The sequence below is a fragment of the Nomia melanderi genome, chromosome 2 (genome assembly GCF_051020985.1).
Source record: "Nomia melanderi isolate GNS246 chromosome 2, iyNomMela1, whole genome shotgun sequence".
NCBI lineage: Eukaryota > Metazoa > Arthropoda > Insecta > Hymenoptera > Halictidae > Nomia > Nomia melanderi.
The window spans coordinates 9,713,901-9,732,114 of NC_135000.1; the positions used below are offsets into that span (position 1 = coordinate 9,713,901).

General features: G+C 44.2%; 3 protein-coding genes across 3 annotated transcripts; 2 read left to right on the forward strand and 1 right to left on the reverse strand.

Moving 5' to 3' along the window:
* Nucleotides 1-1,128: 1,128 nt before the first annotated feature.
* Nucleotides 1,129-7,531, forward strand: SMC6 (Structural maintenance of chromosomes 6). Its single transcript, XM_031973939.2, has 19 exons — nucleotides 1,129-1,588; nucleotides 1,666-1,858; nucleotides 1,935-2,087; nucleotides 2,363-2,607; nucleotides 2,682-2,801; nucleotides 2,892-3,022; nucleotides 3,136-3,336; nucleotides 3,408-3,604; nucleotides 3,736-3,882; nucleotides 4,426-4,610; nucleotides 4,684-4,994; nucleotides 5,079-5,298; nucleotides 5,377-5,547; nucleotides 5,610-5,797; nucleotides 5,892-6,057; nucleotides 6,163-6,276; nucleotides 6,350-6,547; nucleotides 6,622-6,755; nucleotides 6,903-7,531. The coding sequence occupies exons 1-19, from the start codon at nucleotides 1,490-1,492 to the stop codon at nucleotides 6,934-6,936; spliced, it is 3,207 nt and encodes a 1,068-aa protein (XP_031829799.1). The 5' UTR covers nucleotides 1,129-1,489; the 3' UTR covers nucleotides 6,937-7,531.
* On the forward strand, nucleotides 7,267-17,980 carry LOC116425788 (uncharacterized). Its single transcript, XM_076374249.1, has 8 exons — nucleotides 7,267-7,418; nucleotides 7,571-7,849; nucleotides 10,690-10,948; nucleotides 11,015-13,640; nucleotides 13,729-14,154; nucleotides 14,506-16,248; nucleotides 16,322-16,551; nucleotides 17,152-17,980. Exons 7-8 carry the CDS (start codon nucleotides 16,540-16,542, stop codon nucleotides 17,878-17,880), a joined length of 741 nt encoding a protein of 246 aa, XP_076230364.1. The 5' UTR covers nucleotides 7,267-7,418; nucleotides 7,571-7,849; nucleotides 10,690-10,948; nucleotides 11,015-13,640; nucleotides 13,729-14,154; nucleotides 14,506-16,248; nucleotides 16,322-16,539; the 3' UTR covers nucleotides 17,881-17,980.
* Nucleotides 9,843-10,502, reverse strand: CPR1 (cuticular protein 1; the record flags this gene model as incomplete). Its single annotated transcript, XM_076364953.1, has 2 exons — nucleotides 9,843-9,913; nucleotides 9,989-10,502. Coding segments are annotated over 2 exons (585 nt in total), but the record flags the coding sequence as incomplete, so codon positions are not given.
* Nucleotides 17,981-18,214: the final 234 nt, after the last annotated feature.

Genomic DNA, 18,214 nt, shown 5'->3' on the forward strand with positions numbered 1-18,214 from the left:
TGGTTCAAACTGCTAGTGAATGTTCCTATGAGTCTACCCCAATTTCCTCAATCGCAAATGTTTACAAATTATGCCTATTAAGCGAGAAACTTAATTGTTTACTGGGCACCTGTAAAAAAATTCTTGGTTACCTTGTGACATCGTCCCGAGAAATAATTAATAAATAATTAACGAGGCGAAGAATTCTATCCAAAGCGATATAGGAAAGTAGGGAAATGTTCATTCTATGATTCTAAGTTACAAATGTTCATAAATGATTCCTGCTAGTCGAGTTATTAATGAATTCGCTGTTGTATTCCCAATCGCAGTGTCGCTTTTAGTTCGCAGCTTCCACCGCTAGATGACGCCACCAAAATTACTGTCCTGGAAACCTCCTCGGTCCTGATGCTTCGCGCGTACGCACCAGGGACCGATGAGATGCTCTTTCCAAGGAGGTGGCACAAGTGAGACTATCATTGTCCTTGTCGCACACCATCTCCGTCCTTGTCTTACACATTGCGGGTACAGGGAGAAGCTTCGAAAACGCCCGTCCGCTAGATGGTGCTAGTATCGCCCGCGAAAATGTTTGCCCCTGCCGAACTGCAACCGTTCTTGCACATGCATTAATATATCCTTATATTCGCATGAATTGTGCTACAGCTTTACGTAGGCCGATTCCGACGTTCGACGGCTCAAATTAAAGCTTACAGAACAAAGGTAACGATAGCGCTATCGATAATTGCGAGTCGATACAAGCTCAGACTGAAAATCACTGTCCAATGATTATTCATACACTTGTCTTATTCGTTACGTTCTTACGGAACGTAATCGACGCGTCAGAAAATCGGTAGTGACTTTATTAATTACTACTCGAATGCGATTCGATTTGCCAATTGTTCCTAAGGGTCTACCGATAGATGGAGATTTATTTCGCGGCGGCACTTGGCAATTCCAAGAAAAATAAAAATTCATGGAAGAATCATTAACAACTCGTTTCCTGCTAACGAGTAGTTAACATTAACGACTGTGATTTCGGAATTTTCTGTTATTTCGCTCCATTAGATTTCACGCGACATCGAGATCAGGCTGATGATTATTTGTCCTTTATACGAAACGGTTTTGGTAACCGTCGGGAGCACCTGGCGGCCGAGCTACGGAATCATGGATGCGGTTAGAGGCATGGCAGCTCGCGGTGGGTCTGTATTCTTCGTGGACTATGGTGAGGAATGCTGTGAACAGAAGTCATTGGCGGGAAGATTTACTCGCGTGTCCGAATAGCGTTTCACTGGGCGCCGTGTTCGTTGGTGATTATATTATGAAGTAGACGAAAACAGTTACAATTTCGCAGCTCGTACGACGGTACGATGATCCTGTGACAATTTAAACGAGTCTCGCGTCCTGATCGATACGATATCCGCGAAAGAAGATGGTGTTCGCGTCCGTTGGTATTGCGCGTATTTGAACGAATGTGCGACTCGAGGGTAAACAGATCGCAGTCCTTCCGATAATCATGGAGATTCAAGCGAGAACCAGAGGGAAACGAAAAGCCGTTGATCTGGAGGAGTATTACATAGAGAATTCAAAGGAGAAGGAGAATGCCTCGCAAGACGTAAGTGGTTAGTTTTTTATTTATGTTTCGGCTTGAACAATCAACAGTTGTTTATGTACCTTCAATGTATCTTGCAGCGTAAAGCAGGTAAAATAAAGAAGGTCCTGCTGAGGAACTTCATGTGTCACGATGCCCTGGAAGTTGTGCTGAATCCGAATGTAAATTTCATCGTTGGCCGTAATGGAAGTGGTAAAAGTGCAATATTGACAGCGTTAACCGTCGGTCTTGGCGCCAGGGCGAATGTTACTAGTCGTGGAGCATCTGTGAAAGGTACAAGCGTATTTTCTGTTGAATTATTATGCGGCGAGTCGTTTCTTCTTTTTACAAGAAAATCTTGTGCTCATAGGTTTCATAAAGAAGGGGAAAAATAACGCGACAATCGAAGTAACCTTATTTAATCAAGGACCATTGGCGTATAAACCAAACGTTTATGGCGATTCGATAGTGATTATTCGTACTATTGGAAATACATCGTCGTATAAAATAAAGAATTGGAAAGGTTTGTAAGAGACTGAAACTTGTATCGCTTCTTTATTGTACATTGTATTTGTTACATGGAAAGTGGAAATATTTCTTTGCAGAAACACGTTCAAGGAATTAGTATAGATTTCTTAAGAAGATAGATACATTTATCAGATAGATAAGGCTCTTTTTAAATTCGCGAGATACCTATAAAATACCTTATCGAAATTCGCGCTATATATTAATTTCATTCTGTCTACTTGCACGTTATTCTGTGCACCATTGTTATATTTTTCCAACTATTTTTAATAGGAGAAGTGGTCTCGACAAAACGAAACGAGCTTGACAGTATACTACACGCCATGAACATTCAAATTGACAATCCCATTTCCATTCTGAATCAGGACATATCCAGGACATTCTTAGTGTCCTCTAAACCGGAAGAAAAATATGAATTATTTATGAAAGCCACCCTTTTAGATGTAATAGGCAATAACTATAAAGAAGCCGATCTAACGTGTCAAGAGGAATATAAAAAGTTAGAGAAGTACAACGAAGTATGCTTCCGTTAAATACTTTCCTTTTGGTAACAACTCTTTCCTGTCGCATATACAAGTATGTATTTTCACAGATTTTGTCAGAGGCCAGAAAAGAAGTTGAGGTATTGAAAATGAAGATAAAAAGAGCCGAAGAAATCGATGAATTACGCGAAGAAGTGACCAGTCTTGAAAAGGAATTGGTTTGGGCAGTTGTGAGTGGCTAATTTAGTAGAGGAATCTTCCATGATAACGATCTCTAATTTTTCATTGATAACAGAAAATTTACGTTCCACTCTATGCAGGCTATAGCGGAAGAAGCTAAATTGCACAAAGTCGAGGGGACTTTAAAAAAGTGTGAAGATACTCATAAAGAACTGATGGAAATGGAAACGCATGCGGATTTAAGAGACGAAGAGATACAAACGATGATCCGGTATGCATTGTTTGCAGAATCCCTATGATACAATTATAGCAATTAAATTTCATTGAACCAAGTTGAAAACTTCCGCTGTGTCTAATATACATGTACATAATATTTTTCTGCAGGAAATTAGAACAAGAAATCAAAGATATAGAACAAGAGGTTAGTAATAATTCAGAAGAATATAATAAAGTCAAGCAAGATTGCATTACCAGGAAAGAGGAGTATTCTAATGAAGCGCGAAAGTGGCGTTCTTCCCGGAGTAAGATTAAAAGATTGGAGGATGACATTAATATGATCAAAAAAGAGATCCACCGACTAGAAAGGTTCGTTAATTGTTTTTTTTTAACATCGTTGCTCTATAAACAACGATTTCAACGGGAACGTACACTTCCAGCGGCGACAATGCAGAACAAACTGAAAGGAACGAAACGAAACAGCAGTTAGCAGATCTGGAGCAAAAGCTGGATGAAATCGAAGCCTTGTTACGAACTAAACAAACGCATCAGTCGCACTTGGAAACCGACAAGATGCGTCTGCTAAAAGAAATTCACACCTCGAAAATAGAAATAGCAAGCTGCGAAAATCGTATACGTGAGTGTTGATGTATATTCTTTGCATCAATTAATATTTCTCGATATAACGTGTGGTCCGTTCGTTCGATTTAATTGCATCCGTGTAACGCAATTTCCGTCGCAAGATGAATCATTTTATTCTATTAACAGAAAAAATCAGGCGCGAGATAAGCGTCAGGAAACAGCACGCCGATAACGCTCTGACTCTGTTCGGATCGAACATCCCACGCCTTTTGAGAAGGATCGAGGAAGAGTATAGTAATGGCCAATTCAAGGAAAAGCCACGTGGTCCACTAGGTATAAGCGTAATTATATTTATCTTCTATTATTATTTCTGATTTCTAATATATATATTATTTTTAATATATTATATTATATTATATTATATATATATAATTTTTAAGATTTTTTCAACCTTTTAGTGATGCAATTAAATGATTAAGAAAGGAATTATTTTTAGTGATAAAGAGAAAATTTTTAATTTATAAATTTATACCTATTTTAATATTTTTATTATCAATAATAATTTGATTTATTTATCCTTTAAATTGTTATTCAATTTTTATAGAATATGGAATTTTATTTATATTAATAATTATTGGTTTTAATGTTTATCCTGTTATATTAAGAGGTTGAATTTCTAATTCAAATTATTCAATATTGAGTTCTATTCGATCTATTGCTCAATCAGTTTCATATGAAGTTAATTTATTTTTAATTTTATTTTCTTTAATTTTATTGGTTGAAGATTATTCATTATATAATTTTTTTAAATATCAATTTTATATTAGAATTAATATTAGAATGTATATATATCCTCGAATTTTTATTTCTGAGCAGGGGCGTACATAAAACTGAAGGATTCAGCTTGGGCACCAGCGATTGAAAACTGTTTAGGAGCCGGCACGTTCAGCACATTCTGCGTAGACAACAACAGCGACGCCAAAGTATTGAACACGATCATGAAGGAGATTTATTTAAATGAAAGGACTCCACAGATAATATGCAGCAAATTCTTTTACAAAGTGAGGAATATACCGTTACGAACATTGTACGATATTGTAACGCTTTTACGTGACGATATACAAATGTTTTCAGGTTCACGACGTCCGTACGCATTGCACTCGTTCACCGAATTACTCGAATCTGTTGGACGCAATGGAGATCTCGGATCCCATTGTTGCGAACTGCCTGATCGACTCGCGCGAGGTCGAATGCATTCTATTAATCCCGACTGGCAAGGAGGCAGCCGACATAATGTCCGACGCTTCGAAGGTCCCGCAGAATTGTAAAAGGGCGATCACTCAGAAAGGAGATATATTTTACCCGGACCCGCAATACAGAAGCTACAGCGGGCCGCGTGATTTGAAAGCTAGATTTCTTCAAGTCTCCGTTTCGGACACGATCAAGTAAGCTCCCTTCGTTCTTCTTTCCTGAGCGTAGTCTGTCCGTCGGATGTTACCGCGACTGTGTGTTTCCATTGATTCGAACAGCGTACTGGAGGAAGAACTTCGCACTATAGACAGCGAGAAGAATGCAACGATTCAGTTGTACACCACAGCTCGCGAGAAGGAGAAACGAACGAGCTCCGAGCTTGCAACTGTGAACGCGTTGATAGAGAAGCTCAACGTCACTCAGAATCAACATAAAGCGCACATCAACGAGTTGAAGGATAAGATCGAAGCCAACGAGGCGATATCCGTTACGATATTCGTGAGTATCTCCTCTTGGACAAAATGATCGACGCGTTATCGGTGAATTCGTGTAAATGGCGAACGATACTTCCCACAGAAAAATGAATTGAACGAGCTGGAAAAGAGATTGCTCCAGGAGAAATCCGAGGAGTCCAGTTTGAGTGAAAACGTTTTGGAGCTTCAGAGGAGGCTGGAGGACACAGAGGCAACGGTTAAACGACACAGAGAATTAAGGCAGAATATGGATTTAAAAATCAATCCGTTGAAGGTACTCCTCGCTCAGGCTCTGCGCGAGGACTTTAGGCTAACGGAGTTTCGTGTGTTACGCAGGCGAATATAAAGCAACTGCAAGTCGAAAGGGAAACGATGCGAGCGAAAGGTCAGCACGCCGCGAGGAAGGTGGAAGGAGCTCGTCGAGACTTGCAGACCGCAACAGCGGAATTCGAGGCGCAGTCTAGGTCCAGTAAAAAGGCGGTGTCCGATGCTATGAAACAATGCGACAGGATAGAAACAGAGAGGTCGGGAAACGCATGATTTCTGGCAGCAGGTGGTCGCGTTCTACAAAAAGGAAGAAGAGAAAGGGAATAATAAAACCCTCGTTCCTCTTTACAGATCACCCAAAGAGCTTGAAAGGTTATCCAGAGATTTGAAAGGGAAGATCAGCGAGATAGAGCGACAACTGGGCACTATAGACCAGCTGCGGAAACAGCTGAGAGTACAAGAAGCAAAGTGTGGGAAAAATTTGCAGTTGGCTACTAAAATCGAGAAAAGTTATCAAGTAAGTTGTACCGTAGAATTTCCTCTCGACTGTAGTCTGTATGATTCCATGATGATGGATTATAGATAAATACATGGAGGAAATGATGTTCGTGTACGTTCGCAGGTTCACCTACAGCGTTTACAAGCCAGGAAACAATTATTTTCTCAAATGAAGGAGTCGTACGGTGTACAAATAAGGAATTCGTTCTCGAACGTACTCGCGTTACGGAACAAGAAGGTTCGCATAAACGATTCTTCCACTGAATGTAAAAACGTGATGTTCACTGTTGTTTGTCTTCTGATCCAACCAGGGTATCATAAATATCGACCACGCGAGGAAACGGCTTGAACTTGAAGTGCAACCGTTGAACGTGAACGAGAAGTCGATCAACGACACGAGATCGTTGTCAGGCGGCGAAAGGTCTTATTCGACCGTTGCTTTTATTTTAGCACTCTGGGACTCCACCGGTTTGCCATTTTATTTCCTCGATGAATTTGACGTGTTTATGGTACGTATCCGCGAGGACCGAAGCCCGCGTTTGCACGCGTGTCGCGCATTTACCGATGATCGTATTGCAATCAGGATAAGGTGAACCGGCGGGTCGTAATGGACATTCTTCTGGATCACGCGAAAACACATCCGCAAAGCCAATTCGCGTTTCTGACCCCGTTGGACACGTCCAACGTCCTCGCGGAGGATTACGTAACGATACATCGGTAAGTGTAGTCGAGATTCAAGCGAAACACTCGAGTTTCTCTAAGATCATTGAGGTTAGACAACAGAAAATAGAAAATAGAAACACGCGAACTATTTCTCTACAGATCGAACTGCTGATACGCTTCTAATCGCTTTGCGTGTTTAAGGTTGGCAACGCCGGAAAGAAGAAATCAGGACTAGGTCACGACTCGAACGAACTTTTCAATTTTTTTCTCAGGACTTAACAGCACCGTTCAATGAACATAGTGTATTTACGATGTTGGTAGTATTACTTATTCACACTGGAAAGTTTTATCCGCGTTTGACTTGTCGCTGAACGTACCGCAACGAGACCAGTCTTCGGCTTTGTCATCGTTTCATTCATGTCCACTGTACACAAACTCACATCGTCGGGTCGATCGATTTTTCAACGTTCGTCTTTCCTCTTTTCTCTCTCTACTTTCCCTGTGAAAAATCGATCGACTGTATACCCAAAGCATCTCTAAGTACATTCAGTGTCAAGTGTCATCACCCGTCACTGAGATGCGAACGATGAGTTTCAGTGTATCCGTAGTCGATAAGCGTTTAGGATACTTTTTTCTACCTAGTTGAAAAGTATTAGTGTCTCCGAAAGAGCGGTCTGAATAGGTGTACACACGAGGCGTGCAAAAAGGCATATTTTCGTAAGTAAAAATAATATATTTATATCTATAGTCTATTGTTAAACAAAACATTGTTTGCGTTGTATTTTTCTAATAAAATATAACGATAAATCTCAGTTATTTTCATGTATATATACATATACTATCTCTGTCTCTCTCTTTAACACGTTAAGCGCCATGTCAGTCACTGGTGACTGACGCTTCTGAATGACTAAAAACCAATCGTAACATACAAGACAACCGATGTGAAATAAAAATGTTTAACAACGCAACTAAGTTGATGACAGTGTAACGCAAACGTTGCAACGCCAAACAATTCATAATCGTTCCTGCTTTTCTTTGCTGCAAAAGACAAACTCTATGGGAAAATGCTTAAGATTTTTGTGGCGCTTAACGCGTTAAAACAGCCGCGCGTCCACGAGGTCCGAGAACACATTGGAACAAAAGAAATGGTAAGCAGGGGAAGAGAACAGGTTCGATTCGAAAGAAATCGTCAATTACGAGCTTGACGAAGAATAAAGGCACGGGGACCGTTGTCACGGAGGAGGGTTATACTGGATCGTAAGTGGATCAAGGTTCCCGCTGGCGTTGCGCGGATCTGGTTTGCCCGGAGTTCCCGATTAACGCAACGATCCGTATTACGTGCATTACACGCTCGGTGCGTGCGAGGCGTGGTTGCGTATTGTGTAACTCGCGGCGCGGGCGCTAGCGGAGAAAGTGTCGGAGAGCGCGCGGCCCGCGTTGTCCGTGAATTAATGATAAAAAGGAAAAAGAACAGCAGCGGCGGCGGCGGTCTCTCTTTTAACGAGCGAAACGCGAATGTAACAGCCGCGTCATCGTTTACCCGATTCTCCGGCGCTAGCCTTTCCCGCGTGGCCCTCCTCGTCTGGCGCGCGTTTGCGCAACGTTCGCTTTCTGACGAGCCTCGCAACCCTTTCGCGTCCTTCGCCGGACCTGCCGCGACCCGAACAGGTTTCGGGCCTCGACGGGGAACGGGGAGTCCCCGGGGAACGATGTTAACCCCTTGGTGCGCTAATTGCTTGGCTACTTAGTGTTTCACTGTAAATAGTAACGTAATGATATATAGTGAATTATTGATGTAATTATAAAAATTAGTAGAATAATGTAGTAAATTATTTTGATATAATTATAAAAATTAGTAGAATAATATAGTAAATTATTTTGATGTAATTATAAAAATTAGTAGAATAATATAGTAAATTAGTATGAGTTGTAAATTTTCTACTATTGGCAATTTGGAAGAGATGCAACGAAATTTTCTGATTAAGACATTTCATTTGAAGATGATACATCGATTATAGCAGAACAGCGTTTCACTTCGAGCTGTTGGCTAATGGACGACATTGAGTTTTGTTGAATTAATCTAGCAAGAGGTGTTAATTCGTCGGGCGATCGAGTTAATCGGAATTTCAGTTAGAGTTCGGGTTCGCTCGTTAAAATTGTACATGTATAATGTAATATTTAATAGGAGTACACGCGAACAATGTTGAATGCTGAGCAGTCGATGGAACAATTTCTAGTTATGTGTTAATTCTTCAACGCTCAAGGTCGTCCATGCTATTCGGACGCTTCTCCATTTCAATTCATAGTTGTAGCTCGCCCCGCTCGAGCAATGGAAAGCACTGACATTTAGATTCGTACTATCTCTCAGCGTTAGAATGGCATAACAATAAGTATTGCGTGTGCCGTTTAATTCACGGTTGAGAAAGTGACCTTGAACGAGTTCGAATCGGTCCCAATCGAGCGTTCATTCGAGAATCTTTGGGAAATATTTCTCTTCGGTAACGTCTCGACCGAGCGATTTTTAATACGTCAATGCCGCACGATCTCGCAGAGCAAACCACAGAAAATGGAAAAAGTCAAATATCGAATCATTCCATCGAATCGCATTGTTATTACTGCACGTTCGTCTAGCCGAATATCACTGCATTCGGTAGCATCGCTTGCAACATGCGAATCCGATCGAATGATCACCGTTTAATCGAGCGAACCATAGTAATTCACTTCGGTGGGTCACCGGTGACCCCCACAGCATTCAGCGTGTTAAGATCCGCTCGAACAGTTCGCTACTCAGCTTCGGTAGTCTGCCCGTTAGCGTGTCAAGCGTTCGCGAGCCGAAGTAACCATTTCCAACCGGGAAGGTTACTCGAAAAGCTTCAAACGCGCCAGTGCCTAATTACTGAAGCGAATGAGTCCGCAAACGGGCAACTGTCCGCATTCTCAAGCGTGAAAATGAATATTCAGCTGTGATACAGTTTCCCGGCTGCGACTCGCGGGTCCTCGCCGTAACGAACAGGCGGTAGAAATTCGAGGAATAAAAGCAGAGAGAGAGAGCGGACGCTCTGCGATTGAATCGAAGCGGATGTATGGTTGCTAAAAAAGTGACTTTATTCGGTAAACATTATCCTAAGGTAGCTGATCGGTTCAGTGGATGTAGGCGTGGGGGGCGGCGTATGCGAGGGGTGCGGCGATCTTGGCGACGGGTGCGGCGTAAGAGAGGGCTGGGGCTGCGGCGTAAGAGAGGGCTGGGGCTGCGGCGTAAGACAGAGCCGGGGCTGCGGCGAACTTGGCGACCGGCGCGGCGTAGGCGATGGGCGCTGCGAGCTTGGCGACCGGGGACGCGTAGGCGACCGGCGTGGCGATCTTGGCGACAGGTGCGGCCGCGATCTTGGCGACCGGCGCGGCGATCAGGGGAGCGGCGGCAGCCTCCTTGCGGACTACCGCGTTGAATCCGTTGACGGGGTCGGCGGTGTAGTCGACGGTGCGCCTGGTTCCGTCGGCCTCGATCAGCGAGTAGCTTCCTTGGACAACGTCTCCGTCGCGGGACTCCTGTTGGCTCTTGGCGTCGCCGGTCAGGCTGTCGTGGACGTCGTAGGCGTAGCTGTACTGGGGATGAGGGTCGTAGTCGGCGTCCACCGCCTTAGCCACGGGGGCCACGGCGACCGCCTTGGCTACGGGGGCCACAGCCAACGGCGCCGCCGCGGCGTACGCCAGAGGAGCAGGCTGCGCGTACGACAGCTGAGCCGTGGGGATCAGGCCGGCGTTAGCGGCGGCCAGGAGGGTGGCGAAAGCGACGAACTGAAACAATCGAGATTACATTGCAGATCTATTCCGATATCGATCGACGCCGCGACTACCGAACGGGTCGAACGCGTTTCTAGATTCCTCCGCGACCGCCGAAAGGAACAGACGCTTCTCAGGGAAACGAGCGATTAAATTGATTTGGAAATGCGCGAACCAAGTTGGAAAATCTAATCGAGTTACTCGGCAGTTCTAGCGTTACGTCGAGCGCAAGTTTTGCCGAGGGAATATGGAAAACGAAGATGATGGAGTATCGAGTTGTGCAATCGAATCGAAGCTAGGAGGGTGGCGAAAGCGACAAGCTGCGAACAGAGAAACGTTTGCTGTTAGATAATCGCGCTATTGCCAATGCGCGTCGGTGCTGATGAGACTCGAATGCTGATTTCTTTTGCAGTTCGGAACCAGTGGGTTCGGATCGGTAGAAGCGGAAGGTTACAGGGACTGATAAGGTCAGGCGAAGTGTCATGGAAAACGGGTATTATTGATATTGGTAATAATAGGAATGTTTGTTACAGGTACAGAGAACAGTCGTCAGCGAGTTGGTTAAATGGCAACTTCAACGAAGGGGAAACAAACGGAGGCAAGAGTTCTATGGAAATTCTACGAAAATTCCAGCACGATGAAAGTAGCATTTCGTCGGCGAACCCGTACGTGTGAGATTATCGAAACAGGCACGCGGACGTGTGTTCTACTTTCGAGTGGATGGGCTGAGAAAAAGAGTGAAAATAACCGTCGCTCGGAAAGAATGTTAAACGTTATTAACCCCTCGACAATGACGAGTAAGACGCGAAGACATCTAGATTAATTCAACAAAAATCAATATTCTTCATTGCTCACGGATCGGAGCAACAAAACACTACTGTCGGCAATTTAAAAGAGAAGCAGCAAAATTGAACATTCCGCTTTAAGCAATTTTAAGAAATTTCATTTGAAGATGATACATTGATAACAAGCGAAACAGTTTCTTTGATCTGCGAGCAACGAACGATATCTGATTTCTGTTAAACTAATAGGGGTTAACGCTAGAACTACCAGTCAACATGACTGGTTTTGATCTTTATGTTTCGCAATTATTAATATCTTAAAAGCATTCGATAATTGAAATGATCTTGGAAATAAATAGTTTCATTTGAATACTATAATGAATGTCTAAAGAAACTGACGATAATCTATCGTTAAAATTTTTATACATATTAATCGTATCGAATGCTCGGGTAGTTCTAGTGTTAATAAGATGATAGATGATAGATAAATGATAAGATAGACGAAAGAACGGTACTCGCGGTTCGGTACCGAAATGGCTACCTGCCCGCACCGGCGGAGAACGGTGTGTCGCGAATTACCGATCGAGTTTCGCTTTCGATGGAATTGTTATGTACCTTGAATGCCATTGTAGCTTGCTTGATTGGTAGATCTGTCGATCTGTCTGTCTGTGATGCGAATGGTACCATGGTCGGGTGGTTTTCGGCTTTTATACCGCGCGCGGGCAGGACCCACCGGGCACGCTGACGTAACTGGGTGACGGTACCTTCGACGGTCGCCCGATTTGCGGTCACAGAGTGGCACAAAATTGAGCAAGAAATCGGACCACGCCCAACACGAACAATTCGAACAGCGACGATCCTCGTCGGGCCATCGCGAGCACAGTCGCCGTGGACTAGGCCACGTCCTTGCCACGAGTTACTTAATCCTTCCCCGGGCTCCGGCTCGAGGGAAACGCGGCACCGCGCGTATTTTCCGTAGACGATGCTCTCCGTTCTGATCGCCACCTTATTTCCAACGAACTTCTCTATTTTTCCACCACTCGGCTGCTTTAACGCCAGATTTACGAAACCCGTCAATTTCACGGACACTGAATTTTTTAAACATTATCTTAGTAACGGTTCAAGTCGATTTTGATTCGCGCAATTACGCGAATACGTATTGCGATACTCTAGTTTTGAAGCTACGATTCTCGTGATTTATATAGACGAGCACGTAGTTTTCTAGGAACAATAGAATAAAGTATAGAACAAACGTCCGTAAATCTAGTGTTAACTATACTTAACTCTTTGTTATACTTTTATAATTAGTTCTATACTTAGTACGTTATTCTTTTTATACTCTTTGCACTTGAACGTGTTTGTCGCTAGAAATATTTGAACATTCTCTTATGGGATAAAGACATTGAAACTGATTTAATAGCAATGCAAAGTTTCATTGAAAATACTAAATATTCAACTTCATAGTTTTGCTGTATCGAATCAAATGACAGAGTCACCGAGTGCAAAGGGTTAAGATGTGATTCGTAGAGAAACTCTAGTGGTAGATTCTCCTTGATTGATTCGTAATTGATTTAGATGTTGGAAATTAAAGGCTCGAAAGTAGACGTTCGCATTATTGCATTCATCGAAATCGAACGTTTACCAGGTGATCTTTACAAAATTCAATCCGAATCGACGCGTTCCGTGAACCTAGTGTCAAGCACATACTAAAGATATAATATTAAATCAATTCGATCATTTCACGTGTTTCGCTCTATGAAATCGTTAACGCTAAAACTGCCGAGCAGTTCAATTGACTTTTCGAAATTCCTCTGTAGAAACTCCAAGAATATCGAGAATACCAAATTGATTAACAATTCAGCTGGAGTATCGCTAAAGTGAATTTCTTTAACCATTTCTCGGAGACACGTCTGTTACCTTTTTAACACTGGAACTACCGACTGGTTTCGATATTTTTGTTTGGCAGTTATCGATATCTTCGAAGCATCGAATATTCGAAATGATTTTGAAAATAAATAGTTTCATTTCAGTACTATAACGAATGTCCGAAGAAACTGAGAATAATCTATTGTTACAATTTTTATAGGAATTGCATATTAATCAAATGAAATGCTCGGTAGTTCTAGTGTTAATAATTCTAAAAAGAAATCAGTAATGGGTGAGATTTCGACGCGTCTGGTAGTTTTAGCGTTAATGGACTCGTTACGGTGGCCCAGGCGCGATCAGAACAAATTATCCTCCGTGTAATTCGTCGCGGTCCGGTGCCCTAACGCAGAATCCGTCCGGCGACCTTCGGTTCCTCCATAATTGGCGGAATCAACTGGTTCTTTTCGCGGTATGAAAAAATACGAAGAGGTCCAGATTACGCGGTCATGACGTAAGTACGCCGGTGTCGCAACGCTGATCGGATTTTCGTGCGATTAACGCTCATCTCCGATATTCATACCGATTTTTCTATCCCGCAGGTTTTCCCCTGTTCGCCGCGTCGACCGGTGATCCGTGCTGGTACACCGTGCACAAGTGTTTCCCATGGGATCGTCAACATTCGCTGGAATAGAAACATGCGAACGGCTCGTTTCGACCGGTGCCATGTTTGTTCGAACGTTGCGCCGAACGTGGCTGCGTGGTTCCCGGCAAAACGGATCGTTTGCCGATTAAAATAATGTTCGAATCAGGACAGCAAGTCATCGTTCGCTCGCTCCGGCCAAAGGAATAGGAATAGGACGCATTGAAATTCCAACGGCCAGCAGGCAACAAGTGCGGAAGACCTAAATTCGAGTTGTGACATTGATTTCACGCAGACCAGCCCGTAGACGCGGTGGCCGGTGGTCTAGACTGCGTATAATTAGCAGGGAAAAGTTGAATGTTCAAACCGAAAAACAGGACTGACGGTAAATGTCTCTTTAGTCTGCCATTTCAGTATACTATACTATTCTCTTTGGTATGCTAGTGTACTATTATATATACTATTATATCTAATATACGATAAATAAGTTAACGCTCAGCCAACCGAACGAAGACTCCCACTTTCCCTTAGCAACGTATCGCTTTTCATTTTTCACTCAGCGAGAGCTTTCAACTGAGGATACTTGCAAATCGTTACTTTTCTTGCTTTTACAATTGAAGTCAATCGAAGCTAATGGAAAAGACTGTAGTTATACGGTGTCTCTCCAGACGGTTGCCTAAGTGTTAACCGAGAGACACAGATGTACGAATTTATTAGTAAGCTACCGATTTTTCAGGTGTAATCCTGCTATGGAACTGCTGTGACACCGCCGACGTAATTTCCTATTGCACGGCAAGTAGCGTTATGCCAATGGGAAAATGATTTCTCCTAATCGGATGATCTAGCGCGAGTTACACGCGCGATGGATGCCGGAGGTGTCCGGATCCGGGATTTCGATCGGCCCCGGGGCTACCGATCGATCGAGGCGTGCCCTGGACCAGCCAATCATTTTTTTCCTTTCTTTCTTTCTTTCTTTTCGTCTTTCTCTCTCTCTTTCTTTCTTTATGAAAGTGCTCCACTTCTGTTTGCCGGCAACGTTAGATGTGACGCAACGATCGAGGTAGATCCGAATACGTATCGCGTCGAAAGTTTCGTGACGGGCTGGTACCGGCCGGCCCACGGCCATGGAATTTGGCGAAATCACGAAAATCGATCGTCAACGTTGCCCGATAATCTCGGCTTCGTCTAAATCGTTCGTTTTATCCGTCGAGACTCTGCTGATGAATTTCTGTTAACACGTCGAACGCCAAGGAGGTCACCGTTCAGGTGACCCTCGATCGATCGCTCGATTAACCGGTTAACCCTTTGCACTCGAAAGTTTTTCACTGGAAAGTTATTTTATTTCAATATTCCATATATCGATGCATCGCGCAAAGCTTAATATTATATATAAGACTTTAGAATTTTGCAAATCAAATTGAGTGGTGACTGAGAGTCACCTCTCGAGTGCAAAGGGTTAACTGTGGAATTCAGTTGGAAAAACCTCTGGTTCTGCGCGCGATAACAGAAAAAAATGGAGCGTGTACTCGTCGAACGCAGGACGAGTACGCGTAGAGTATATTTTAATGAAAGATCAAAGCGAGACAAAGAAGAATTACATGTTTATGTGAAAAAATCAAGAATTCATCGCTGAAAGTATTAGTATCGCGTCGGACACGGTTAACTGGTTAACCCTTTGCACTCGGCAGTTTTTCACTAGAAATGCTCGACATTTTCCGATGAGATAGACGACACTATTTGACACGAAGTAACGAGAGAACACGTACATTAAGAAACAAAGCTATTTTATGGAAATGTTTCGCGAATCGATGCATTATAGGGTACTTAATATTCTACATAACAGTTTGTAATTCGTTATACCGAATGAAATGACCGAGTCAGCTCTCGAGTGCGAAGTGTTGAAAAGTAAAATGTGTTAAATGAAAAATTTTAGCAAAGTTTCAACTTCGCTGAACAGAGTCTAGTCGTTTCTGCTGTTAAACGTCTCATTCGTACCGCACGTTTTAATTGTTCTCTGTGTTAATAGTCGATCGTTAAACGACTCGCCTTGACCTTATATAAACGAGTACAAAAATCCGGCAACCAGGAAGTAGACACCGGTCGTAATCCGTGGCAACTATTAATTTAATTATACAAGCAATTTAGATTTCGCTGGGATCCTCGTTAAGAGACCGGGGTGATCGTCGATACGGGTTTGACTTATGTAAACAAGCTGAGAGTGCTTATAAAAGGCCGTAGATTGAATGGAGCTGGATATTTACGTGAAATTTAGGAGTTTTTAGTGGGTATCGGTGTTCAAGGTGTTCACCGTAATTGCATATTAAATAATTCGATTAATTCGACAGGACTCGATGTCGGAGAGCAAGAGAAGCTTCGCGAAGAACACGGAATGAAGAGTGCGCAGCGAATAAATACATTCAGAGAAACATATATATATATATATATATATATGTGAACATAAAGAGACAGAGAGAAAAAGGTGACGAAATCAATGGCATTATCTTTTCCATAGCTCAAGTAGATCACGCGTAACGGTTTCTCTCGAATTTTAGTCTGGCCGTCGCTGCCCTGATACACCAGCACCGGCCAAGTTCAAGTGCGGTTGTCTGATAGGATCTGCCGGCAAACTTCGAAAGTCCGGCAAAAACCGAAGCAATTTGGTGGGGAGTGTGGCAGCTGTGGCCCGGTGGACGGTATATAAGCCTGACCGGGCAAACGTTTAGCATCATCAGTCGCTCAGTCGATCCAAACCAACCAAATCTCCTCAACAATGGCATTCAAGGTGGGTAAAGGGTCCTGGCGGTCTTGCCAAGGACGATCTAACGTACCAACTGTCGAGGCGCCAGCTAACCGCAAGGGCCACCGTTATCAGAGGCACTGTCCTAGTCGTCTAACAGGCTCCTAGCAACGCTATTAGTCTAAACTACTAAATTGCAATTACTGACACTCTATCCAGGCATCGAGTCACTTGATCAAGCGAAGATTAAGATCTGTCTTATTAACACCAAATCAAGTTTCTATAGTTCGTTTGATTAAACGACGATTCGAAAACGTTTCTATATTACAAGTAACATTAACGCGGTAACATTCAACGAGGTAAACCTGCAATAACAATTACATAACTTGGTATTCCATTATCTTAATTTTGTCTATTTCCTCGGGAAAACTGCGCTCCACGTAACGCTAGAACTACCGAGTACCTCGATTAGATTTTCCAACTTGATTCGCGCATTTCCAAATCAATTTAATCGCTCGTTTCCCTGAGAAGCGTCTGTTCCTTTCGGCGATCGCGGAGAAATCTAGAAACGCGTTCGACCCGTTCGGTAGTCGCGGCGGCGATCGATATCGGAATAGATCTGCAATGTAATCTCGATTATTTCAGTTCGTCGCTTTCGCCACCCTCCTGGCCGCCGCCAACGCCGGCCTGATCCCCACGGCTCAGCTGTCGTACGCGCAGCCTGCTCCTCTGGCGTACGCCGCGGCGGCGCCGTTGGCTGTGGCCCCCGTAGCCAAGGCGGTCGCCGTGGCCCCCGTGGCTAAGACGGTGGACGCCGACTACGACCCTCATCCCCAGTACAGCTACGCCTACGACGTCCACGACAGCCTGACCGGCGACGCCAAGAGCCAACAGGAGACTCGCGACGGAGACGTGGTCCAAGGCAGCTACTCCCTGTTGGAGTCTGATGGAACCAGGCGCACCGTCGACTACACCGCTGACCCAGTCAACGGATTCAACGCCGTAGTCCGCAAGGAACCCGCCGCGGTCGCCGTGAAAGCCGTGGCCGCTGCCCCGGTCGCCGCAGCCCCCATCGCCCACGCTCCCTTGACCTACGCCGCCTCGGCTCCAGTTCTGGCCGCCCCCATCGCCAAGGTCGCCGCTCCGCTCGCCCCTCAGTTCGCCACCCACTTCGCACCGGCCCCAGCAGTCTACGCCGCAGCGCCCGCCGCTAAGCTCGCCGTCGCCCACGCCGCTCCGCTCGCCTCGTACGCCGTCGCACCCGCCGCCCACTACGCCGTCGCCCATGCGCCGGCGGTCGCCTACTCTGCCCACCCGGCGCCCATCGCGAAATTCGCAGCCGCCCCCGCACTCGCCTACGCCGCCCACCTCTAAGCAACGACTGCCGCGAATGATCATCGATGTCGACTCAGGCTGAACTTTTATTTATTTTTTTAGCTGACTACTTGTTTGTCGAGAATTAAAGCCGTTATCAATGTAACACTGATTACTGCTGTACACGTACCCGCACCGCCCTTCCTGAAACCTGCAACCGTTTCAGTTTACGTAACTATCGCGCCATTCGACATTCGTTTTTGTAAAGATGGCGAAAGCGTCTCGTTCGGTTTCGGAATTGAAGCGAAAGGAACGCGATTGCCGTGCCATTTTTCGGTTAAGATGAACCCAGGGGCGATAGTTGACAATAGCCTATTCGGTTCCACCTTTTTCT